Genomic DNA, 27863 nt, shown 5'->3' on the forward strand with positions numbered 1-27863 from the left:
AAGCCTACCTACCACCCTACCATTCATTATATGTACATGCATTTTAACAATATGCTTCTTGGGGCACCTGGGTAACTCAGCCAGTTAAGTGTCTACACCCCCATAGGGAGTCGGGCCAAGGCTGAGCGGCGCTTTGTGCAGGGACATTTCACCACCAACGACTCTTACCTCTTCTCCATCTCCAGGAAGAGCACCGAAGTCAACTTCGCTTATATTCTGGCGGTCTCCAACACTGCCTCACTGCTGGAACAAGAAATCCTAGAGGAAATTGGTAAATTGGACGATGTGGTACAGGATCTGTGTGTGACAGAGGAAAACGGAGCCCAGATCCGCTAGTCAGGTGTGCGCTAAGAACCAGGGCCCCTGCGTGCCCTCCAACCCACTCCTGGCTGCCTGGAAGATGAACAAGAACCTCGACCTGAGACACATCACCTTCCCAATCTTCAACCAAACGGGTCAGCCCATCTACCTGGCCGGCACCATTAGGGGAACCCTTTCAGGCAAGAGGATGGGAATGAACCAGTTACTTGTGAAGGCCAAAGCCATGCGGCTTCTGTACTGCCTGAAGACGGAGGATGGAGAGGTCAACGAGCTTAGCAAGATGTGGTTGATCCATTTCCTGAACCAGCTTAGCAACATGGAAACGAGTCTGGCCCTGAAGAAGATCCAGGTACCTGGTGGCTGGGCTTGATAGGGAGGCCAGGAGAAGGTGGGAGGAATAAGGACACTTTCCAAGGATCATAGCAGTAGCACTCCCTGATTATTTGATGGAGTCCTTGGCTTGAAGCTGCGAGTGCTCTACTCTATTTGGTACTTAATCCAGAGTCCTTAATCTCACACATCAAAGGTTGCCACAAATCTTAAATCCTTAGTGATGTTCTGGTGGAAAACACAAATCCTACATCCTCAAGGTAGGTCTGTTCCGTACAGACTTGATCATCAGGTTTCCTAGTCAAATGACTTTGAAATTCCTACTTTTAGTTAAAGTCTCTGCTGTTTGGGGGAGCCCCCTAAAACTTGTTTGGAGTTCACTGAAATAAAAAATAAAAAATAAAAAAATAAAAAAAAAAACCCTTTAAGCAGAACTTCCATGGTGTTTTTGAAAAGAGAACTAGCTTAGCATTTTCCGAGTAAGTGATCGCACAGTGCCAGGCACATGCTAACTATTCTGTAACGTTGGGCCAGCAAGCCTACTAGTACTTGTGAATAAGCCTGGTCAAAGTGAGACAACTACTGGAAAAAGCCTTTGAATGCTAGAGCTTTCTGAAATATCAATGTAATTAAAATAGTAAAAGACAACAACCTAATAAAATTTAGAAAATGTGACACTTTTCTGTGGCTGTTAATGACTTCACGGTCTTATACAGAACTCAGATTTTGTATAGTCAGGAGTTTTAAACTTTGGGTTTTTGCAAGAAACTTCGGAAAGCATGCCAGGGATTTGTGGGAAGAAGCAAAACTATGTTGCCTTCTTTATTCTAAAGTCACAGTTCACATATTTTGATCTTTTACTAAATTTTAACCTGTTGTTTCAATGAATAAGCTATAGTGTTTCAGTCGTGTTTGTAACACACACAGATATTGGAGTGAAAAGTTATTTACTTGTGTATATTTTTGTGGCAGGTGGTCTATTTTCACATCACTTTCCAGACAACTGGAATTTGAAGCAACTTCTACAACCGTGATCCCTTTGTTCCACTTGGCATAGCTTCTAATCATATTATTTGCAATCACATCATGCTACAGGTAAAACAGCTTTACTGGTTGTTTAACTCTTTTTAAAAATTATTTGCGTGTGATGAAATACATATAAAAGATATAAAATATGTCATTTCAATCATTTTTCAGTGTACTATTCAGTGGCATTAATTAGGTTCACACTGTCAACCGTTGAATTAGATTCAACGTGCAACCGTCACAACTATCTGTTTCTAAACATTTTCCATCGCCCCAAACAGAATTTGTATAAGCATTCGGCAGTAACCTTCCATGGCCCCAGTCCCGGTTAACCTTCATCTACTTTCTATCCCTATGAATTTGCCTATTCTAGAGATTTCATATAAGTGGAATCGTACAATATTTGTTCTTTTGTCACTGGCTCATTTCACTTAGCACAATGTTTTCAAGGTTCAACTATGACGTAGCATGTATCAAAACTTCATTCCTTTTTATGACTGACTCATATTTCATCGTGTATAAACAGCACTGTTTATCCACTTATCTGTTGATGGGCACTTGGAATGTTTCCCCCTTTTGGCTATTGTAAATAATGCTGCAATGAACCCTGGTGTACAAATATTTGTTTGAGCTTCTGTTTTCAATTCCTTTCAGTATATACCTAAGAGTTGAATTGGTGAGTTGTATGGTAATTCTTTGATGAACAGCCAAACTGCTTGCCACAGAGGCTACCCCATTTTATATCCTACCAGCAATGTATAAGGGTTCCAGTTTCTGCACATCCTCACCAACACTTGTTACTTTTTGTTTTATTGATTATAGCCATCTTAGTAGTGGCAAAGTGTGGCTTGATTTACAATTCCCTAATTACTGATGATGTTCAGTATCTTTTCATGTGCTTATTGGCCATTTGCCTATCTTCTTTGGAGAGATGTCTATGCAAGTCCTTTGCCCATTTTTTAATCAGGTTGTTTGTCTTTTGGTTGTTGAGTCCTGTTGTTAATGAGTACTTTGTGTATTTTGGATATTAAACCCTTAATCAGATATATGATTTGTAGGGGTGCCTGGGTGGCTCAGCTGGTTGAGTGTCCCAACTCTTGGTTTCAGCTCAGCTCATGATCTCAGGGTTGTGAGATCGAGCCCCTCGTCAGGCTCAGTGCTGGGTGTGGAGCCTACTTAAGATTTTCTCTCCCCCCCCTTCCCTCCCCCTGCTCATGCTCTTGCTATCTCTCTCTTTCTCTCTTTCTCAAAAAAAAAAAAAAAAAAAAAAGATACATGATTTGTAAATATTTCCTCCCACTCCGTGTACTGTCTCTTCACTTTTTTGATATGTCTTTAATGCACAGGAGTTTTTAATTTTGATGAAATCCAATTTATCTTTTATCATTTTTCTTTTGTACTTATGCTTTTGGTGTTACATCTATGAATCCATTGACAAGTCCAAGGTCATGCACATTTTCCCTGTGTTTCCTTCTAAGAGTTTTATGGTTTTAGCTCTTATATTTAAGTTGTTGATCAGTTTTTAGTTCATTTTTGTATATGGTGTGAGTAGAGGTCATTCTACTCACATATGGAATTCATTCTGGCACATATGGAAATCCAGTTGTCCAAGTACCATGTGTTGAAGAGACTGTTCTTTCCAAGTTGGTTGGATTTGGCATCCTTGTCAAAAATCAATTGGCTGTAGATGTATGGGTTTATTTCTGGACTCTCAATTCTATTCCATTAGCCTACAAGTCTGTTGATTTGCCAGTACCACACTGTTTTGATTGCTGTAGCTTTGTTGTGAGTTTTGAAATCTGGAAATCACAGTCCTCCAGTTCTTTTCTCCTTTTTCAGGGATATCCAGGGATCCTTGCAATTCCATATGAATTTGAGGGTTGGGTTTTCCATTTCTTAAGAAAAAAAAGGCCAATTGGAATTTTGTAATGAAGATGGTGTTGAATCTATAGGTTGTTTTAGGTGTGATTGACATTTTAACAATACTGTCTTCCTCCCCATGAACTAAGGATTTCTTTCCATTAATTTAGGTCTTCTTTAGTTTCTTTTACCAAATTTTTGTAATTTTTAGTCTTTCACTTCCTTGTTTAAATTCATTTCTAAGTATTTTATTATTTTAGACACTATTTATTTATTTTTTATTTTTTATTTTTTTAAAGATTTTATTTATTTATTTGAGAGAGAGAGAATGAGAGACAGAGAGCATGAGAGGGAGGAGGGTCAGAGGGAGAAGCAGACTCCCTGCCGAGCAGGGAGCCCGATGCGGGACTCAATCCCGGGACTCCAGGATCATGACCTGAGCCGAAGGCAGTCGCTTAACCAACTGAGCCACCCAGGCGCCCTAGACACTATTTAAATGGAATTGCTTTCTTCATTTCATTTTTGGATTGTTGATTGCACACAAATAGAAACACAACTGATTTTTGTGTGTTGATCTTGTATCTTGCAGCTTTGCTCAATTTGTTTATTAACTCTATTAGTTTTATTGTGGATTCTTTGGAATTTTCAGATATAGAATCATGTAATCATGTAAAAAGGAATAGTTACCTTCTTCATTTCCAGTTTGAATTCCTTTTATTTCTATTTCTTATCTAATTGCTCTGGCTAGCACTTCTACTTCAGTGTTGAATGCCATTGGTGAAAATGGGCATCTTTATCTTGTTCCTGATTTTAGAGGGAACTCTTTCAGTCTTTCACTATTGAGTATAATGTTAGCTATGCAGTTTTCATAAATGCCCCTATCATTTTGAGGAAGTTCATTTCTATTCCTTGTTTCTTGAGGGTGTTTTTTGTTTTTGTTTTTGTTTTTGTTTTTACCATAAATGGGTATTAGATCTTGTCAGATGCCTTTTCTGCATCTATTGAGATGATCATGTGCTTTTTATCCTTTGCTCTATTAGTGTGGTATATTACATTGATTGATTTTCCCATGTTGAACCACTCTGGCATTCCTGGGATAAATCCCACTTGGTCATGATGTATAATCCTCTTAATGTTCTATTGAATTGGGTTCGCTAGAATTTTATTAAGGACATCTGCATCCATATTCACAAGAGATGTTGATCTGTAGTCTTCTTGTAGTCTTTGTTTGCATTGGTATTAGTGTAATGTGGCCTCATAGAATGGGTTAGGAAGTGTTCCTTCCTTTTCAATCTTTTGGAAGGATTTGAGAAGGATTGGTGTTAATTCTTCTTTACGTGTTTAGTAAAATTCACCAGTGAAATGATTTGGTCTTGGACTTTTCTTTGTCGGGAGGTTTTTGATTACTGATTCAATCTTTTTACTTGTTACATGTCTGTTGAGATTTTCTATTTCATCTTGAGTCAGGTTAGGTCATTTGTGTGTTTCTAGAAATTTGTGCATTTCATCTAGGTTATCTAATTTGTTGGTGTAAGTTGTTTATAATTTTTTTATAATCCTTTCTATTTCTCTAAAATCAGTAGTAATGCCTTCACTTTCATATCTGATTTAGTTATTTGGATCTTCTTTTTTCTTTGTCACTCTAGATAAAGGTTTGTCAATTTGTTGATTTTTTTATATAACCACCTTTTACTTTGGTTGATTCTCCTTTGTTTTTCTATTCTCAGTTTTATTTTTCTCTATTTTAATCTTTTCATTTCCTTCCTTCTGTTAGCTTTGGGTTTTGTTTTGTTTCTATTTCTACAGAATGTCTAGAAATCGCCATAAGGTGATTTAAGATCTTTTTTCTTTTTTTAATGTAGTATAAATTTATCTGTGAGCACTGGTGTTGCTACATCCAGTAAGTTATGATATGGTATACCGTGTATTTCTTTTCATTTGTTGCTAAGTATTTTCTAATTTCCTGTGTGATTTATTCTTTGGCCCATTAGTTGTTTAATTTCCATATATTTTGAATTATCCAGTTTTCCCTCTATTATTGATTTGGAGCTTCATTCCATTGTTGGTTGAAAAGATACTTTGTGTAATTTCAATATTTTTACATTTTCAGACATATTTTGTAACCTAGCATATGATCTATTCCAGAGAATGTTTCACGTGCACTTGAGAATAATGTATATTCTGCTATCATTGGGTTGAGTGTTCTATATATCTCTGTAAGGTCTAACTGATTTATAGTGTTGTCCATTTCTTATGTTTCTTTATAGATTATTTGCCTAGGTGTTTTATTTATTATTGAAAATGGTAAACTGAATTCTCCAACTATTACTGTAGAGCTACCTATTTCTCTCTACAAGTCTGTCAAAATTTGCTTCGTGTATTCTGGGTCTCTATTGGTGGGACATGTATGTTTGTAGTTTTTATATCTTCTTGACGAATTGGCCTTTTTATCAATATATAATGTCCTTCTTTGTCTCTTTTAACCATTTTTAAAATAAAATCTATTTTGTCTTATATTAGTATATCCAACCCTGCTGTCCTTTGGTTACTATTCGTGTGAAATATCTTTCTCCATCCTTTAACTTTCAATTTGTTTATGTCTTTGGATCTAAAGTGAGTCTCTTGTAGATAGCAGAGAGTTGAATCATGTTATTTTATCCATTTCGTCAATCTCTACATTTTGACTGGAGAGTTTAATACATTTACATTTAAAGTAATTCCTGATGGGGTGGAAATCGGAGGGGGAGATGAACCATGAGAGATGATGGACACTGAAAAACAAACTGAGGGTTCTAGAGGGGAGGGGGGTGGGAGGATGGGTTAGCCTGGTGATGGGTATTAAAGAGGGCACGTTTTGCATGGAGCACTGGGTGTTATGCACAAACAATGAATCATGGAACACTACATCAAAAACTAATGATGTAATGTATGGTGATTAACATAACAATAAAAAATTTAAAAAAAAGTAACTGCTGACAAGGAAAGACTTCCGCTATTTGGCTATTTGCATTCTGTGTATCTTATAGCTTTTTGTCCCTCATTTCATCCATTATGCCTCTTGAATGTTTAGTTTCAATTTTTCTAGTGAGCTGTTTGATTCTCTTGTCATTTCCTTTGGCAATGATTTTGTGAGATTTTCTTACCATGGAGATTCATGTAATTCTAAATTTTAAACAACCTACATTAAATTGATACCAGCTTAACTTCAAAAACACACAAATATGGTGGCGCCTCGGTGGCTCAGTTGGTTAAGTGTCTGACTCTTGGTTTCAGCTCAGGTCATGATCTCATGGGTGGTGAAATTGAGCCCCGCAGCAGGCTCTGTGCTCAATGTGGAGTCTGCTTGAAGATTCTCTCCCTCTGCCCTTCCCCCCGCTCATGCTCTTGCTCTCTCTCAAATAAATAAGTCTTAAACATAACATTATTTTAATTTATTATTATAAATTCAAACATTATTTTTTTAAATTTCCTTATCACTGCTCTCCTTTAGCTCTGTCAGCATATTTAGAACAGTGTTTATAGTGTTTGTTTACTAAGGCCTATCTCTCTCTTTACTCAAGGATTATTTCTGTTGATTTATTTTGTTTCATACATATTTTGAGCCACTTTCCTCTTTCTTTGTATACCTTGTGATTTTTGCTGTTATTGTTGTTGAAAACTGGACATTTGGCTGTCATAATGTAGTAACTGGAAATCAGATTCCCCCTTCCCTAGAGTTTTCTGTTGTTTTTTAATGTGTTTATTTAAGACTGTAGTGGTCCATTTTCTTAGTGATTTTCCCAAACTATTATTGTAAAGACTGTAATTCTTGTTTTTCTAGTTTTGAATTTTCTATACCTTAGCTTGTGTTTAGCTAGTGTCTTGACATAGATTTCCTTGGATGCCAGGAGCTCTCCCACTTTTTGCAAAGTGGTTCTATGCCTGGACCCTCCTTCAGCACTTAGCAAGGCTTACACTGTGCCTAGGGATCAGCCCTAGGTGAAAGCTTAGGGTCTTCTCAGGTTTTTTTTCTGAGCATACATCTTGCCCTGAGCAACTTTCTAAATTCCCCAGTATACCTGAGTGCTTTTTACTGTCCTAAATTCCCAGAGAAATGCTACTCATCTTTAGCCATAGGCAGTCTTTTGTATTTTTGAGCTGTAATCTTTTGCTCCATGCACTTGAGGTTTGGTAATTCAACTTGTGGCATTTCCAATTTTCTCAACCTGAGTTGAGTTAGACAAAACAGAGGGGTGCTTCGCATCAGTCCTTCAGGTAGCCCCCAAACATGTTAGAACAGACATAAAATATTTTAGGAATACGATCTGCTCTGCTTCCTCCAGAAACAGGGAATTGGTTCCATACTGGTAACATGAGCTGGTACGGCTTTAACACTGCCACTGCCTTAATGCTGTGGCCACCTTGAGCCTGTGGTCACTTTAACACATCTGCCACTTTATGGTCACTGCCACTTTAAGACTTCTACCACACTGGAGAGGGAGAGGGACAGGGCATGTAAATTCACTAGAAAACCTTCCTACTATTTTGAAGTGCTCCCCCACCGTTTCTTTTATTCAACACTTGCTTAGTTGTTGTAAGCTCTTGACTATTTTTCAGAGTTCACAGAATTCTGAAAATATATGCTTGTTTTCCTATATTTCTGGGGCTTGGGCAGGGTGATGAGACTTGGGAAATTCCTACTCCAGGTTTTGCTGATGTCCAGCACTAAACTCTTATTTTTTAAACTTTTTTCCCCATTAGCAATAGGGTGCAATCAGAGAGAATAGTAAAAACAAATAAAGAAATTGTGGCCAGGGATGCCTGGGTGGCTCAGTCAGTTAAACGTCTGCCTTTGGCTCAGGTCATGATCCCAGGGTCCTGGGAGCGAGCCCCACTTCTGGCTCCTTGCTCATCAGGGAGCCTGCTTCTCCCTCTCCCTCTGCCTGCCACTCCCCCTGCTTGTGCCCTCTCTCTCTGTCAAATAAATAAATAAAATCTTTAAAAAAGAAAAAAAAAAAGAAAAAAGAAATTGTGGCCAGTTTTGTTTGATTTGGCGTATGTTTTTTATCTTACATATTGTGCCAATTGTGACTAATTATTCCATTTGGAGGCAGATATGCTGATAGACCTAAACAACAAGTCCTTATTTCTATTATAAGTTTGAACTAGCACTTCTAAGTATATAAAAAAATTAATCTCTAATTTAACTGACTTAGGTATCTTCATTGTTCTGATGTGGGGTTTACCTTGTTAAGCACTTAAAAATTGTTATCTAGGCATTAGGGTTGACTTGGGCTGCTGTGATCAGAAAGCTAAAATATGAAAAATATCAGCAAAACAAAAGAATTTAGGTATAGAAAGAACCCCACAGATTATATCATTCCAGTGATTCTCACAGCAGTCACAGAGAGAACTCTAAACCCACGTATTCTGAGGCCCTGCCCTATTGAACCAAGTCTCTGGGGGTTCAGTTAGAAAATCTATATTTCAAAAACTTCTCTAGTTGATTCTCATGTGTAGGTTGGTTTGCGAACAAATGATATCATTTAACTCTCTAGATTTTAAGGTAGAGAAAAATGAGGCCCCAGGAGGTAAAGGGAGTTAACCACAGTGGGTACTTCTTTCGAGTCAATAAACTATCTTACAACTTTGTTAGTCTGGAAAGAAAGACCACATACCCTAGAAAACAAACAAACCAAAATACTAAAGAGGAAGGGTAGGAGGGAGGGAGAGAGGGAGGAAGAATGGGGAGGGGAAAAGACAAAATTCAGTCTTGTTAAAGTCAGTAGAGTAAAAAAAATGTTAAACTAGTGTGGAATCTACAAGGTACCAACAACTGGCTTGATACAACTTTTCTACTAGATAGTTGGTTCTGAAGATACAAGTTTATATCAATTCTTGCTTATCTTTACAAATGATTATGGACAGTAATACAGAAAATCTTATACCAAAGGCAATTAGAAAATGATTTATATTTATGTCTCTTTGAAGACTTTATGTGGATGTAACCAACATACTGAACACATGGGACTCATGAGGTATAAACATACAGCAACTTGATTTTGGTCTCCCTTTGTTCCCTTTAAGTTTTGTAGGTAGAGCAGGTTCTTCCTCTGTCCCATGAAAACTCAGGCAGGTCCTGTGACTTTTGTGGTCATTCTTAGGTAAGACAAAACGCTCCATTCAGAATTAAAATGTCCGTGTCCATGTAATAAACAAAAGTGGTAACTAGATTTGAAGCTAAGTTTCCCCCCAGCACTCTTAGCCAGAGCATGCTGCGCGGGATAGTCCTCAATGGGGAAGAAGGGGATTCACCAGCCCTCGTCTATCACTTCTATCCCTACTTTCCATCTTGCCAAGCTGCCTCCTGGGTTGGAGCATGCCCAAGGAGAAGAGGAAAGGGAGCAGGGAAATTCTTAAGGTACAGATGCTGCCATGATGGTTCAATTCGATGATTCAATTCAATTTCAAGCCTTCTCTGGGCTTGAAAATAAAACTAATTCTCCTATGAATGTGTTTGTAAGTTCCTCGGACATCTCCCACTCCTACCCCTCTGTTATCACTGAGAATCTCTTCTCTCTGTTCTGGGCGGGGCCTCCTAGACAGTCCCTAAGACATTGCCTATCCTGCTTGCCTCAGATACTTACATATGAAGGTTATTCCTTGCATGCATGCATTTACCTCACACAGAACCCTTATTTGAACACATTTTAGGGTTCTATATTTATTGTCTTATAGTGAAGTCATATGAACAATAGTAAGACTTTTTCAAGTTTATGCTCTAATTTAAACCTTATTCAAGTAGTGGTATGTTGAGCTTCTAGACTATTTCAAAATTGTCTAACATTTTGGAAATGACAAAACTTACCCCAAATATTAGATCAGTTTCTGAAACCATCTGGGGAAAATCTTTCCCTTCTCAAATACACTGTAAATTATTGTTTACTCATGGGAGACATCATTACCTTTCAAGGAAGATGTGGATCTCTCACCAAACATACAGATTGTTTTCTAAGAGCAGTAATTTCTAATTTAGCCCTTCTCTGCTAAGTGAATAAAAAATTCAGAAGATTGGCCATTTTGCTGCCAGTGATGCCCAAATCGGCCTGAGCACTAGAATCGTATGAGGAAAGTTTTAGACATAGAGACTCAGCAGCTTCACTACAAACCTACTGAATCAGGATCTGCATAGTTAGGTTCCAGGAAATCTAAAGTTCTAAGACTCTCCTAGGTCCTTCTGATAAACTGCTTAAAACAAAATCCTTCTGGGGGACTGGAATATCTGCAAGTGTATTCACCAAACTCCTATAGTGTTCCACTTTCAAATCTTTTCTTCCATTGTCTATTGAACATTAAAATAAAGGCCATTGAGAGAAAGCCAACTCAGCAACTAGTCAAAGTAAAGTCATACTCCCCCATCTGAAAAATTCACACCAAAAAATCTGGAAACTTGAAAGAAGGAATAGAAATAAATGTCATATGTAACTTTTATCCTCCTTAATCTTTCTGATTTCAGAGTTCATCTTTGTTACTTTCTTCTTTTAAACTGCTATAAGCCAGTAGTGTTTTAAGAAAGTATTCATTATAGTCAAATTTTATTCTAACAAAGCAATTTACTTTTGCTCTGGAATTTTGCGTATGTGGTTGATTTGGGGCCCTGAATTTAACTCCTAGCACTGGTGGGCTGAAAAAAAGTGAAATACAACCATGGCGTAGAAATTTTTTTTCATAATAAGAAAGTTTAGCTACTTTATTGTTACAACAGTAAAAGGTCTTTAGTCATATTCTTGCTGTGTTAGAATCAGTGCTTCCATTTCCATAGTTGACTCCTAGTTTTCAATCCAACCTTCGCTTCTCTCTCTTCCTAAAAATATCTAGAGACGAGTATCAGTCATTTATTTTGAAGCAGTTAACAAACAAGTGAAGTATAAAACCAGAGATTGTTGTCAATATTTTAAAACGCAATGTGGAGGGCACCTGGGTGGCTCAGTCGGTTAAGCGTTGCCTTTGGCTCAGGTCACGACCCCAGGGTTCTGGGAACGAGTCCAGCATCAGGCTCCCTGCTTCTCCTTCTCCCTCTGCCTGCCACGCCCCCTGCTTGTGCTCCCTCGCTCTCTCACTGTCTCTCTGACAAATAAATAAATAATCATTTAAAAAAATGTACTGGTGTGGTTGTTGGGTAGGTCAAGTACTGAATTCATACTTTAAAATGCTGTCTATATATTCTCATTTCTGGGAAACAGGCACGTCTATGTTATTCAAAATGGACTACATTTCCAATTCTTTTGCAATTAGTAGCAACTTTTCTAGAGCCCACTTCAGCAGTAGACAAGAATCCTGAACATGTTTTAGGAGGAGTCTTTCTACATTTTGCTAACCACAATACATATTGAACTGGCTCTGAAGTACAGGAGCTCTTTAGGATTGCATCTATGGCTAGCTGGGGTCAAGGGTTGGGTGAAAAGAGCACTGGGTATGGGTACTTTCTCAGCTACAGCTTGCCCTCCCTTTGCTGTTGTATTCCATTTACACCCTTTGAAGAGCAGAGTGGAATTAACCATTGGGAGTGCTTTAGTATATCTTTGTGGTTCTCAACTACCAGTCAGTGGGGAGTAGTGCTTGCTCAGCTGCAGAAGAATCACCCAGGAAGTTTGGCAAAAGCACAGATAACTTTTCTGTTCCCTCTCTCCTTTTTCCCACTTGGTCTGGGATGGTGCCTGGGAGTTAAAGGTCTCCAATAGACAGGCATGAGAATTATTGCCCAAGAGCTTTCTGACCAGGTGTCCAAGTCGAGAATGTTATAAACTGATGGAATTTCAGTATAGAAGCTACCACCACAGATCTCATGATTTTTCCCTCCAAATTTACAAGTGTGACTGTGTACGCAACAAAATGTGGGTTGCAGCCTTTGGAGTGATTTCTGCGGCCTTGGCGGTGGTGAGCAGCTTTGGCCTGATGCTGTACATTGGGGTGCCATTTGTGATCATAGTTGCAAATTCGTTTCTTATTCTGGGTGAGTAAAACAAAACATGAGACTACACATCGTATATGTGAGGGTGCAGGGTAGATAAGGGAAGGAGTTTAGGTTAGATTAAGCAAAATAATTATATTTAAGTGGCTCTATAGATCCAAAATGAGGTGACAGAAAAAAAGAAAGTCAAATTGAATCATGTGTCCTTAGAGGTAGAAAAGTCTAGTACCCCAAATGGAAAAACACAGACAAGGGACGTGAACAGGCGGTTCACACCCCAAAAGTCCAAAATATGAATCACTGGAAATATAAGAAAAAAAAATTTGATCTCTCACTTAACTGAGGGATGAAAATTAAACCAAAAGTGAGACACCTTGTTTTCTTATCAGATTAATAAATATCGGCAAGATTGAAGGAAGGTTGTATGGAAATGAACACTCATTCTGCTATGGGACAATTATAAACTGGTACACCCTTACTTTAGTCCAGTTTTGCAACAAATCAAAAGACTTAAAAATTAAACAGGGAATGCCTTTGGCTTATTGATTCCACTTCTAGGAATTTGTCCTAGTAATTGGACAAGTGCTTAAAAAGTAGAAAAATTATGTTCATTTTGGCATTATGTAGAACAAGAAGGTTTTGAAAACCATCTAATCCCCTTATCAGCATGGGATTGGGCAACTCAAACGTAACATATTAAAATTTTGAGTCATATTCAGTCCTTAGAAAGAGGTAGATTTATAAGATATATATATGATATATAACCTCTACCAGAAAAATGCCAGTTGTGAAACAAGGTGTTCGAAATAGAGAGATACAGTTGTATGGGCGTAGTTGTATAGGACAAATTCTGGATGGATATATGTAAAAATGAAGGGTGGAATTACAGTTGTTTAAATTTTTTCTCTGTATTTTCCTGTACTTTCAGAATTTATAATAAGCATGAGAAAACAAAGGTGTTCATATTTGAGGAAGTAAGGAGCTTGGAAGAAGTAGTATTTGGTTTCCTAGGGGAGACACTGGATGTCTAGTACCCAGCCATACTTAGTCACTCAGTACCCCCCATGGCCCATAATAGCTATGGTTAAGGTGTATATAATTGATTTAATGTAAACCAGGATTATATAGTATGTGTATTCACGGGAGTGTGAATGGTTCTCTGTGTGTGTGTGTGTGTGTGTGTGTGTGTGATTTAAGCAACTCAAGCAAGAAATGTGTGAGGACAATTTCTGAATAAGGTTCTATAAATAATAAAACTAGTTTTTAAATGCCTCATAAATATCAATGAGTTCATTCTTGGTCCTTAGTACTTCTGATTCTTCCCTTTTGTCCAGCTGAGTACAACTGAAATCCTCAAGGCTGCTAGCCATGGGATGTCAGGACGCAGTTTGTGACCGACTGTGTAGACTTACGTTATTTTAGAGCCTTCTGCCTTCTTGATCATACCCATAGAACATCTGATCAGAGGCAAAGTTGCAATTCCTAGTACCCTCCCATGGAGAAGATCCCCCCAAATTGAAATGAAGATCAGCGTTTTATTCCACTTTTTTATTTACTTGTTTATTTTATTGAGTTTGTATCAATATACATGAGTGGAAGTAGTGTCAACTCTAGTAGAAAGCTCGAGGGAGGTGAAATTTATCTGCAACATGCTCATGCTGTCCTTACTAATCCCCTTTCTTCTTTCTAGTCCCCCTTTCCAAGTCTTCAGTGGTGATTTCAAAGTCCTCAAATGTTCTTCTGTCCTCTGTATTCCAAACCAGTCATGAAACATCCCTGTGGAAAAGAATTACCTTAGTAGGCATTAATATGTAAGGGATTCTTAAGATTTACTTTGGTGCGTATGTCTGATCACAAGAGTACTTGCATTTTAGGGGCGCCTGGGTGGCTCAGTCATTAAGCGTCTGCCTTAGGCTCAGGTCATGATCCCAGGGTCCTGGGATCGAGTCCCACATCGGGCTCCCTGCTCCGCAGGAAGCCTGCTTCTCCCTCTCCCGCTCCCCTGCTTGTGTTCCCTCTTTCGCTGTGTCTCTCTCTGTCAAATAAATAAAATCTTAAAAAAAAAAAGAGTACTTGCATTTTACTAACAATGCCTTAACCTGGGAAAGTAAGTTTAAATGATAACTTTCTGGGTACCAAAAACAGGCTAGGAGGAAAAGGGTGTGTGTGTGTGTGTGTGTGTGTGTGTGTGTGTGTGTGTGTGTGACGGAGAGAAAGAGAGAGAGAGAACTATGCGGTGCCTCTCAAATCATACCACATTGATAGTTAGACGCTAACTGTAGAACAGATAAGTCCAGCTTATATTTTAAGCAACAGAATGTTGGCTTGATGTGTTTGTGCATCTGTATAAAATGGTTTATGAGGGAAAATGGTCTCTCAATTAATCCAGTGGAATCAAAGATACACTGCTACTCCTGCTTCGACTAACACCCACAACAGTTTCCTGACTCATCATTCAAACACCCTACATGAAGACTAGGAGTAGAGTATCCTGTGCTATGTACAAATAACGGGAGTACGTACAAAGCACAGAGTCGTCACAGAGGAGGGGGTGAATTCTGCTGTGGATTCAGAGGCAACCAGAGAAAACAACAGGGAAAATAGTATCAAAGCACAGATTGGGCAAGATAAATAAGACCTCTTATAAGAGATGGACAAAGAAGATGGTTTGAGTTTATGTGTTTAGTTTTTAATGGATATTAATAGGCATGAAGATTGTTTCCCTTTTTTAACAGGTGTTGGGGTTGATGATGTGTTCATAATGATTTCTGCCTGGCAGAAGACTAGCCTCAGGGACAACATAAAATAGTGGCTGTCCAACGTCTATTCCAAAGTGGCTGTGTCGATTACGATCACCACCATCACCAACGTCCTGGCCTTCTATACAGGGATTACGACCTCTTTCGGGTCCGTACAATACTTTTGCATCTATACAGGAACAACCCTGCTCTTCTGTTATTTCTATAACTTCACCTGTTTTGGAGCATTTATGGCTCTGGATGGTAAAAGACAAGTAGTCTGTCTACACTGGTTGAAAAAGCCAGAAACTCCTGACCAAAAATGTTCCTCATTGAAAAGGTCCTGCTGTCTCCCATGTGATTCTCTCCCGGATGAACAAGAAACTGATATCCATCCAATGAATTTGTTCTTTCAAGACTATTTTGCCCCTTTTCTCACAAGCACTGGGTCCAAATTTTTTGTAGTGCTTATATACATTTTGTACATCATAAGTAGTATCTATGGGTGTTTCCAAGTGCAGGAAGGTTTAGACCTTCGAAATTTGGCAAGTGACGATTCCTACATCACACCATATTTTAATGTAGAAGAAGAATATTTTTTGGATTATGGTCCCAGGGTTACGGTTATTGTTACTGAAACTCTTGACTACCGGGATAAAGATGCTAGGCAAAAACTGGAAATATGTCTGGCAGATTTGGAAAACAGTGACTATGCAGACAAAAATCTCACAGAGTTTTGGTTACGAGCGTATGTGCAATATATGGAAAACAGCAAGCAAGATGTAAATGATAAGGACACTTTTATGAACGGTTTGCCCAATTTTTTAACACATTTTCCACTTTTTGTGTATGATATTAATATTTCATCATCACATGAAATCATTTCTTCCCGGGGCTTCACTCAGACCATGGGTGTTTCTTCTTCAACCGATAAGAAGATGATGTTATCCCAGTTACAAAGCAGAGCCGAAAAGTGCGAAATTCCCCTAATGGTGTATAACCAGGCATTCATATATTTTGATCAGTATACCGCAGTATTAGAAAACACTGTTCGAAATGTCATTGTTGCATCAACCGCTATGTTCATTGTTTCCTTATTGTTAATTCCTCATCCACTGTGTTCCTTGTGGGTAACTTTTGCTATTGCTTCTGTGGTTGTGGGAGTAACGGGTTTCATGGCATTCTGGAATGTCAATCTTGATTCCATATCCATGATTAATCTTGTCATTTGCATAGGGTTTTCTTTCGATTTTTCTGCACACATTTCTTATGCATTTGTTTCCAGCTCTAAGCCCTCAGGAAACCAAAAAGCAATTGAGGCATTGTATCTGCTAGGCTACCCAGTGTTACAAAGTGCACTTTCAACAGTAATAGGGGTGTGTGTTTTATCTGTAGCTAAAGCATACATCTTCAGGACATTTTTTAAGATTATGTTTCTTGTTATGGTATTTGGGGATGCTCATGGCCTAATATTTATTCCAGTATTCTTAACTTTTTTTTGAAGGTTTGTTTGAATATCTACTAACAAATCAAAACCAATTGGCGCGAGCCAAGCTACTCATGCTGTTTGACAAAGTCCAAGTATGGGGGATGATCCTGAAAACAGGAGACTCCACAGCTGGCTCCTGCTATTCTCTTTCATTTTGTTTATGGCAATCTTTATAATTGTGGGAATATTTCTGGGGTTTCATGATCAAGTGACTACTCATCTTAGTTACGCCTATCTAAGCAATCATAATGAAACTAATTCCACGAAGAATTAGTTTCTATAGAACAAAATAACAAGATGGTCACGCTCTGTCTAGCACCTTTCTCTTTGCGTACTGTTTTTTAGTTTTAGCGAAAGCCAATAAGCAGAAATCAATAAAGGTCATGTTAATCATTACAAAAGAAAAATGAAAGAAGGCTATGGCTGTAATCCAGAAAATGATCTAAGATTTGGAAAAACAAAAATATCCTAACATATGAATAAAGTTCCTCCAAGGCTGTCAGGAGGAGATGCTTGCAACCTGATCCTGTGTCTGTGTCTCCTCATTCGCCGACGCCGTCCTTTCCTATGAGAGACCCACCCCGGCTGGAGCTGGACTCCAGCAACCAATTATAGAATTCCTGACTGTCACAATACAATCTGATAAAAATGTACTATTAGAAATAGTCAATAAACTAAAAACAAAGGCATGTTTCCTTGGCTTGGAAATCCCATTTAAAAATGTTATGTAAAATATCCTGAGAAAACTCAATTAGTCTTACATTAAAATACCTTTACTAAATTAGGAAGTGTTGTCATCTTTATTATAGTCTATACAACCAAGCATAAGGTATGACTTTCCAATTATTTTTTCCTTTCATTTCATTGTTAGAAGTTTATGCCTGGAATTCAAATATTTTATACATTATAATATAAATGGAATATTATTTTCATTGTACTTCCTATATCATTATTATGTAAAAGTACAACTTATTATTTATTCTCCCAGTCTGGGGGCTGTGTATGCATTTTCTTAATGGTGTATTTTAATAAAATGAAATTTTTAAAGTTTTGAAATCCAATTTATCATTTTTTTTATGGTCAGTGTTTTCAGTGTCCTCTCTAAGAAGTCTTTGCCTATTCCAAGATTACAAAAAAAATCCATCTATGATTTCTTGTCAAAGCTCATAATTCTAATTTTACATTTAGGTCTATGATCCATAGATCTGTATTTGTTGAGACGTGTGGATAGAAGTTCATTATCTTCCCATAATAGTTATGCATTCAGTTTTCCAGCATCATTAGTAAAAAGACTACATTTTCAGCATAGGATTAATTTGGCACCTCTGTCAAAGAATCAGCTGACAGTTTATGTGTGGCTCTATTTCTGTGCATTGATCTGTGTGTCTATCCTAAAGCCAATACCACAGTGCCTTGATTATTGAACTTTTATATTAAATCTTGAAATTAGGTTGTATAATGTGTCCAGCATTTTTCTTTTCCAAATTATTTTGGCTATTCTTGGTTCTTCCCATTTAGATACTAATTTTAGAATCACTTGTCAATTTATCAGAAAGCCTTCTGGGTTCATGACTCAGTTATAGTGAATCTACAGATCAGTTTGGGGATAATAGGTATCTTAGTCATTTGGAATCTTCTAATTTATGAACGTGGTTTACCTTTCCATTTATTTGTGTCTTCTTTAATTTCCCTCAGGAATATCTTATAGATTTAGGTAGATTTACTTTCCAAGTATTTTTATCTTTATGGCATTGTAAATAAACTTAAATTCCTTTTCCATTTTGTTTTTGCTACTATATAAAAGTACAATTGATTTCAGCATACCTAAATTATATTGTGTAGGTTCATTTATTAGGTTCATTTATTAGGTTCATTTATTAGTTCTTGTAGATCCTTGTAGTTTCTTTAGCAGTTTTTATCTGTGCAATTACGTAAAGGTCACATAAAGTCCATTTTATTTCTTCTTATATAATCTTTATCTCTTACTTGACTCATTGCAGTGGCTTAAAATATCCAGTAAAATGTGGGAAAACACACTAAAGGCAGATCTCATTGCCTTGTTCCCAACTCTAGAGGAAATGTTCAATATTTCATCATTCAATATGATGACTACCTTGAGGTATTTCATAGTTGTTTCTATCAGATTGGGGAAGTTCCTTTCTCCTAGTTTGCTAAGATGTTTTACCATGGATGGGTATTGAATTTTGTCAAATAATTTTTGTCCCTCTCTTGATTATCATGTTATTTTTTCCATTTTAATCTGTGAATGTGGCAATTTATGTTGAATGACTTTTTAGTATTTACACCAACCTTGCATTCCTAAGATGACTCACATTTGGTCATGGCATATTAGTGTTTTCATATATTACTGTCTTAGTTTTGTCATTTTTGTCAATGATATTTGTTCCTGTGATCATGAGGGATATTGGTCTACAGTTCCCTTTTCTTAAAATGTCTTCCTCAGGTTTTGATAACAGGGTTATGCTGCCCTCAGGAAAAGAACTGGTAAATATTCCTCTTCTATTTTCTGAAATATATGATGTATGGTTGATACAATTTCTTACTTAAATGTTTGGTAAAATTCACCAGTGAAGTCATCTGGGCATAGAATTTTTCTGGAAAGGTTTTTTTTTTTTTTTTTTTTTTTTTAATTTAAAATTCACTTTCTTTAACAAATATAAGGGCATCCAGATGTTGTTTTCTTCTTGGATCAGTTTTGGTATGTTTTAATTATCCCTTTTAGCTAAGCAGACAATGGATTGTTTTCTTATTATCATTTTAATGTCTCTAGTGATGTCCACTGTACAATTCTTGATATTGGTAATTTGTATTATATCCCTTCTATTTCTTGGTTGAGGGATTATCAATTTTATTAAATTTTTCCAAGAACCAACTTTTGGCCTTATATTTCCTCTATTATTTCTCTATTTGCTACTTCACTGGCTTCTACTCTTTGCTCCTTCTTGTTTTCTACTTTGAGTTTAATTTTCTTTTCATTTTCCAGCTCTTTAAGGTAGTAGCTTAAGTGATTGATTTTAAACCTTTATTCTGTAAGAAAGCATTTAATACTATAAATTTCCTTCTCACTACCATTTTAACTGTATCCACAAATTTTTATACAATGGGTGTTCCTTAACATTCCTTTCAAAATAAGTTCCCATTTCTCTTGTGATTTCTTCTTTGATCATGGATCAGACAATGCCTTTGCTTTCTCTTCATTTTTTTTTAAGAATACTTTAACTGGATATAGAGTTCTAGGTTGAGAGGGTTTTTTCCACACTTTAAAAATGTCATTGTGTTGTCCTCTTGATTAGAATTCAGCTTCCATTGTTATACTGTTCTCCTCTATGGAATATGTCTTTTTTTTGCTAGCTGCTTTTAAGATTTTTCTTTTATTACTTGTTTTCAGCCATTTGACTATGATGTGATTGCGTGTGGTGTTTTTTCTATTCAACCCTCTTGGGTATCTTGAGCTTTTGGACCTGTAGCTTGATATTTTCTATCATATTTGGAAATATTTTAGCCTTTATTTCTTCAAATGTTTTTCTAACACATTGTCTCTATCTTCTCCTTCTGGGACTCTAATTACAAATATGTTCTTGTTATTTTTAGTTGGTGCATAATATTGTAATATTCTTCAAGTTTGCATTTTATCATCAATAAATTTGAATTTGTTGACACCTTCAATAGACTCTTCTCTATAGCCCATGTTTTATTGAAAAAACAGTCTTTCTACATATGGTGAGATTCCTGGTAAGCTCAGGAATATTCTACTATGTGAAGGTTATTAATTATGCTTTTGTGTTTGGAAATATTTAAGTATTTTAGTCAATATATGTTCATCACTACTGCCCCTTTTTTATTTCATTGAGGTTATCATTCTTAGACAAACATTTTATAAAAAAAATTCATCAAATAAGTTCTCACTCTTTCTGATTATCTTCAATGTTTGGCAGATAATGGGAGATGTTGCAAAATAATAGGTCTTTTCAATTTCATTCCATTCATTACAGAATGTAAATTTATCCCCAAAATGGAAGCTCATCAAAAAATTCTTCTCCCAAGAAATTACAAAGCACAATTATAAAATTGCAAAATTAAATCAGATACACTGTTTGAGCTCTCCTTGTTTGATCTGTTCATTTCCTTCCTCGCTTTTGTAGTGACAAATTCAATGGCTTCCTAGTCACACACTTTGTTTTCAATGGCTTCAAAACTTTTAAGTTTCTTTGGTCTTCCCATCATTGAACACTTGATTAAAGATTCACAAGTGATTTTGAACAAATTTTGCAACAAGAACAAATAGAGGACTCATTTACAAACTAGTCCAATACCAATGTAAGGCACTAGATTGATTTTCAAAGTAGTTTTTCGAAGAGTCAAGCATTTGTAAAATCTGGCTGATGTTGCACAGCTAAGAGGAAAAAGTACATACTGTCATGCTTGAATATTTTTAAATTCAATGTCAGTTTTATCACCAAATATTTGTTGTTCACTTGCTTTAAGTATTTTATTAGCTCATCTTGTTCCTTCTGCATGTATTCCTCAGATGTAATCTTTGATTATCCATTCATATTTACAAATGAAGCCTATTTTGCTTAGTATAGGTCATTATTAAGTTTTCTATGTGATTGTTAACTCTATCTCCCTGAGCCAAAACTGGGTTTCCACAGTTGTTCAGGTATACCACCTAATTTAAATTTGGATGTCTTATTTTAAATTATATTATTGTTATTATTAATAGTTGAATTAAAATAAGCCTGGATTGGTTTGATATACCTCTGCTTTTACTTTTTACTTTCAGATTCTGCCATGGTCTGGTCTAGTGATGTGGATGACACTGAAGAGAATTCTCACCTTAACATATGGTTAACTCTGAAAGTCACCCACTGATAAACCACCTCCCTTCCAGATCCTTTACAAATGCTATGTAACTAACACTTCCCTTCCACTGTCAGTTGGCAGAGTGCTCACTGAATAAAATGAAGTGTGCTCAGACATGAGTGGTTAGGGACAGCTCTCTCTTCATTGGATGATTTATTGGTAAAACCATACTAGCCATTTTAATAATAAGTCCCAACATTTTAGTGGCTTATCCCAGTGGAAGTATATTTCTCACTCATGTAACAATTGCAGTAGATGTTCCTAGTCAGTGAGTAGCTATCTTGACCATGGTAGTTCAGGGACCCAGATTCCTGCCGACTTACGGTGCCACAATTTAAATGGGTTCCTCTCTTGCCTCTGTCTAGATGGCAGACAGAACAGAGAACTTCTTAAAAGTCTTGGCCTATAGGTGATACACATCACTTCTGCTTATATTCTGTACTCGATTACAGGCCACATGGCTACACAAGTAGGTCAAAGGGACTAGAAAATGTAGTCCTTGAGTGGGCAGCCATGTTTCAATTGCCATTCCATATTATGGAAAGATAGCACAATTTTTGTTTGACAGCTAGCACTCAATGTCATTGATTCTTTTTTTTTTTTTATGTTATGTTAATCACCATACATTACATCATTAGTTTTTGATGTAGTGTCCCACGATTCATTGTTTGTGTATAACACCCAGTGCTCCATGCAGAACATGCCCTCTTTAATACCCATCACCAGGCTAACCCATCCTCCCACCCCCTCCCCTCTAGAACCCTCAGTTTGTCTTTCAGAGTCCATCGTCTCTCATGGTTCATCTCCCCCTCCGATTTCCCCCCCTTCATTCTTCCCCTCCTGCTATCTTCTTCTTCTTCTTCTTCTTTTTTTTTTAACATATAATGTATTATTTGTTTCAGAGGTACAGATCTGTGATTCATCAGTCTTGCACACTTCACAGCACTCACCATAGCACATACCCTCCCCGATGTCTATCACCCAGCTGCCCTATCCCTCCCACCCCCCACCACTCCAGCAATCCTCAGTTTGTTTCCTGAGATTAAGAATTCCTCATATCAGTGAGGTCATATGATACATGTCTTTCTCTGATTGAATGTCATTGATTCTTAACCTCTTACACTACACTAAAATAAATTCCAGCTGGTTATTTAAATATTTTTATGAAGTATATCATTATAATCACAGAAAGGGAAAAGTCTGTCTATTATGACACAAAATCTAGAACTCATAAAAGCAAAGCGTTAGTTAATTCACCTACAAATATGCGCCATGGTAACCAGCAAAGGTGGCAGGGGTGGGTGGGTGGAGGGAAGAACTCATGACTCAAAACACAGGTAAAAGTGATCATTTCTTGAATATACGAATGGTTCTCATCAATCAAGAAGAAAATACCAACAGTCCAAAAGGTAAACCAGGAAAACACATAAGATGAGAGTTTACCCAAAGAGGAAATATGATGATTCTAAGCAATAATTTAAAAATAAAACCAAAATAAGATACCAGTGGCCCAAATCAAATGATTTATTGACATTCTGGGATAGGCTATGGCAAAACAAAACCTCATACACTGCTTTTGAGGGTGTAAATTAATAAACTTCTAAGAATATTAATTTACCAATAGCTCTAGAAATTTAAAAGGGGATATCCTTTGGCCCAGTAAATCTACTTCTAAAAAATTATCTCACAGATACAGATCTTGTGCTCTGAATAAAAGACATTCATTCACTTAGTATTGTTTATAACAGAAAAGACTAAACAACCCACAGACCTATCAACAGGGTTATGACTAATTTATTATACCCATATAAGTCATACCCATATGAGTCTTTCACTCATACACTGGAAAATCATAGAGCAGTTCAAAAGAATAAGATATCCATATGCACGGACATGTTAAGATCCTTGGATGTATTAGATGAAAAATGTAATTTGCATACACAAATAGTATATAACATTTAAGAAAAACATATACCTGCATGTATTTTGAAATGTGTAAATGCATAGAAAAGGGTTTGTCAGGATGAACATCCACTTTTCAATTTATGTAATTCTAACTTTTTACAAGGAGAATAAATGTATGCACCAATTACTTTTGTAATTAGGGAATAAAAATAACTAAATTAGGTGTACCAGATTCACAAAAGCCTTACCTAAGAACTATGCTGCTGGATGATCCCCTGACAGGTAAAAACTGCCAGTTAGAATTCATTTGTGTGTTTGTGTCTGTAAGCAAGCCTAATTCCCCCAATAAACTGTGAGTCCTGTAGAACATGTAAGCATTTTATGCATCTTTAAGAAGTGTTTCTTGTATTAACGGAACTCCTGAGAGGACAGGCACACCACAAACACATTTCGCTCAAGCCGCTTGCTCCCCACCGAAGGAAGCCTCCAGGCTCCAGGCCCGAGCAGCCGGAGCTCAAACCGACTGACTCCCTTACAATTTCTCCAGGAAACCGTCGGGTGGGGTGGAGATGGGCGCTCCGCCCAGTAGCTGCGGTCTCATCTGCGGTCAGGTTTGAGAACATCCTTACCTTCCCGGAAATGAGCCTCAGTCCCTCTAAGGTTGCTCCTGAGCGGAGTCCGATCACTACCCAGGACGGAGCCAGGAACCGAGAGCAAGGCTGGAACTGGAAGCCATACTGGAGCCTGAAGGGGAGTCGGGGGCGGGGCCAGGACTGATTGTCAACCTGAGAGGGGTTGTCAGCAGTCATCAGTCAGCACTGGGGTCAGAACGGCAGAGATCCTCAAGGGAAGGGTCGGAGCAGCTCTAGAAGAAAGGGTAGTGTGGGGGGCAGGGGCCGGAACCAAACCAAACATCCGGACCTAGGTCACAAGCATTCTGGACATCAGATCAGGGGTCCTAAACTAAGTGGAGACCAACATCGGGAGGGTTTCTAGGAGTGTTCTGGGTGTCGGAGCACAGGCTGAAGGCAAGCCAAGCAGGAAGTCAGCCCTGTTGCTTGGGACTCTTGGACCTGGGCATAGATTTAAAGAGGAGAAAGATGACCCCAGTAGGTAAAGGGACTTGAACACAGTGAGTAACCTTAATAAATTACCTCGTAATCCCATTATTCCGGAATAATGGACAAACTACATCTCTTAAAAAAAAACAAAAAAGAAGGGGAGGAGCAGGAAGAATGAAAAAAACTTGTGTTGTAAAATTAGTGGGATAAAACATTTAAAACATTTCTAGCCCTCTCCAATCACATATCCTTCTCATCTCCAACTTGCTAAGTTGGCTCCTGGGTTAGAGCATGTAGGATGGGCTCCACAGCTTCTCCGGTTCTCTGATTAGGCTTCCCGGTTAGGTGGGACTGTGGGCAATATTCTGCAGTACACAGGCTTTGAATTTGCTTCCCTGCCTGGGTGTGGTGACAGAACAGGCTCCAAGGCTGGTATGACTGGCCGGATGGGTACATGAATCAGGCAGAACTTGCCACCAAGTTCCCTGACCCGACCGGCCACTGGCTAGCTCTGGAGATCGGCAGAGCCACTGGCTGGGCTCTCTGTGCAGCTACTACTATATATGGGTCTGTAGGATTGTCTATGCATCGTCCCAGGTACTCTGGTTAGGCTTCCTGTTCTGGCAGGACAGAAGGCTATATTCAGCATTAGGCGGGGCTTTGAGCTCGCTTCCCTGCCAAGGCTGAAGGATTGAATGGGCTCCAAGGTGTGTATGGCTCATTTACTGGGGACATAATCAACCTGAGCTGCTCCCTGGCCAGACAGGGCCACCAACTCAGCTCTGCAGATGGGCAGAGCCACTGGCTACAATATCTACTTGGTTGCTCCTGCAAGGAAGACTGCTGTTGGCCAAGATCTGAGCACTAGTTGCTGTAAACCCTACCCCAACTCCTCCATCTCAATCTGATCCCCAGGGTTCAAGCCTCACAGATTTCCCCTACGAGCCTTGTGAGGCAAGACCCAAGTGGGCCTTCCAGGAAGCATCCCACAATGCTGGGAGAACTAGATGTTCATCTTGGGCTCTTTTTTTCCCCACTGGAGAAACCATAGGCCGGGGGAGGGAAATGAGGGGGTGCCTCTCAGTGCCTCGCTGTGCTGGCCTGGGGAGGGGTGATGCAATCAGAGTATACGGGCTCCTCTCAGCCTTCTAATGAAATCCATTTTTAGTCTCTGTGTTGGCGGGGGGCTTCAGCCCTACCCACGTGTTCTGGGATTTTCAAATGGTGTCTTGCTTATGGAAAGTTGCTGGTTGTTCTTGTGAGGAGGACAGCAGTTGGGAACCACTGTGTTGCCATCTTGATGCCGTCACTCCCCTCCATGTCTGGTTTCATCTTTAGACCATGCTTTCCTAGTAGTTCTTTGGATTTGATCTTTTCTAGAACCATTTCTTAATTCTAGCATTGTTTGCTTTCAAACCTACCAGTTGCTTGTGTTTAACAAATTTCCTCTAACTTCTCTCTCTCTCTCTCCTTTACGTTATGCAAAAAACTGCAAAAGGAAGTCAGACTGCACCTGCAACCTCCTGCCTGAAAAGATTCTTAGTTTAATCATCCAGCTGATTCAGTGCCTTTTCTAGTTCCCACGATACCACAGTATTGTGCGTATCGACAGTGCCTCTCAACTTTTTGCCACCATATAGCAGGGACTCTCTTTTTCCCAGGCTCCAATCATATTCTTCTCACTTACCGCCTCCGTGGCAGCCTCCTCAAGGGCCACAACGTCGTTAATAGTAACTTCAAGGCCTTTTGCCTTTCACTAAAAGTCTCCTTAAGATGTTCTAGCTTTTCCCTACTTGCTCAGTCACTCCTACATTTGGGGGGTTTTGTTATAGTAGCAGTACCAATGTCTATATTAATTCTTTATTGTTCCCTAACAAATTACCCCAAAACTCAGTGGCATAAAACAATAATCACATTTATTGTCTTTCATATTTTCTGTGGTTAAGGAATTGGGGAATGGCTTTGGATGCACTATTTTGCAGTTCTCGTGAGATTTAGTCAGACGTCAGTTGGGGACGCATATATCTGAAGGCTTGACTGGAGCGGGAAGAAGATTCATTTTCAAGGTGGCTAACTCATGGGCATGGCAAGTTGGGTTGCCTATTTGTGAAGGTCTCAGTTCCTCTCCATCTGGGCCTCATTACAGGGTTGCTCATGATGTAGCTGCTGGCTTCTCCCAGAACAAGGGATCCAATTGTCCTTTTGTCCTAACCTAGAATGTCACCCAGGGGCACCGCTAATGCACACTGTTGGTCATACCAACTCATTCTAACTCAATGTGCAAGGAGACTAAAGGATATGACTATCAGGAGGTGATGATAATTGAGAGCCATCATTGAGTCAAGCTACTATTTGCCATTGTTGATTTCTGCCAGAGTTATGGGTCATATTTTCCTTCTTTGCATGCCTAGTAATTTTGTATTTGATGTTGGACCTTGTAGAGTATATGTGTGGAGTATTAAATCGCTTCCTTTATTTTATTTTATTTTATTTTTTAAAGATTTTATTTATTTAGTTGACAGGGAGAGACACAGCAAGAGAGGGAACACAAGCAGGGGGAGTGGGAGAGGGAGAAGCAGGCTCCCGGCTGAGCAGGGAGCCCGATGCAGGGCTCAATCCCAGCACCCTGGGATCATGACCTGAGCCGAAGGCAGATGCTTAATGACTGGGCCACCCAGGCGCCCCTCTTGGCTTCCTTTAAATACTGTTGGACTTTGATCTGACAGGAAGTTGTTTATATGTCAGGTTGATCCTTTCAAGACTTGTTTTTAAGCCTTGTTAGGGCGTGTCTAGAGTAGACTTTAGTCCCAGGGCTAGTTGTGCCATAGTATGAGGCAAAACTCTCTGGAGTTTCTCCTGAAAGCCCCAGTGCAGACTCTGCATTCTGGCTGTTCAAAATTTAACCGTCCCCCAGTTCTGGATGAGCTTGGGCGACTTTTTAGCATCTATTTCTCTAATTATGTTTTGCCTCAGCCCATGGAGTTTTATCCATGCATGCGTGGTTAAGTATTTAGGGACAGACTCTGGCCAGGCTTTGCCTGACTTCAAAGAAGTTCGTCGTCCTTGGGGCGCCTGGGTGGCTCGTCGTTAAGCGTCTGCCTTCGGCTCAGGTCATGATCCCAGGGTCCTGGGATCGAGCCCCGCATCGGGCTCCCTGCTCTGCGGGAAGCCTGCTTCTCCCTCTCCCACTCCCCCTGCTGTGTTCCTGCTCTCACTGTCTCTCTCTCTGTCAAATAAATAAATAAAATCTTAAAAAAAAAAAAAAAAAAGAAGTTCGTCGTCCACATCTGTGACTGGGG

General features: G+C 38.5%; 2 protein-coding genes across 14 annotated transcripts in view; one reads left to right on the top strand and one right to left on the bottom strand.

The window, feature by feature from the left end:
• The window catches only part of LOC118555525 (ankyrin repeat domain-containing protein 26-like), a 511611-nt gene that overhangs the window by 369931 nt on the left and 113817 nt on the right, over positions 1 to 27863 (bottom strand). The gene's annotated exons all lie outside the window — the stretch shown is intronic.
• Positions 401 to 19739, top strand: LOC144382180 (patched domain-containing protein 3-like). The gene is made up of 4 exons (XM_078074137.1): positions 401 to 670; positions 12388 to 12529; positions 15322 to 16592; positions 19719 to 19739. The coding sequence occupies exons 1-4, from the start codon at positions 401 to 403 to the stop codon at positions 19737 to 19739; spliced, it is 1704 nt and encodes a 567-aa protein (XP_077930263.1).

This window comes from Halichoerus grypus, chromosome 6 (assembly GCF_964656455.1).
Source record: "Halichoerus grypus chromosome 6, mHalGry1.hap1.1, whole genome shotgun sequence".
Taxonomy (NCBI): domain Eukaryota; kingdom Metazoa; phylum Chordata; class Mammalia; order Carnivora; family Phocidae; genus Halichoerus; species Halichoerus grypus.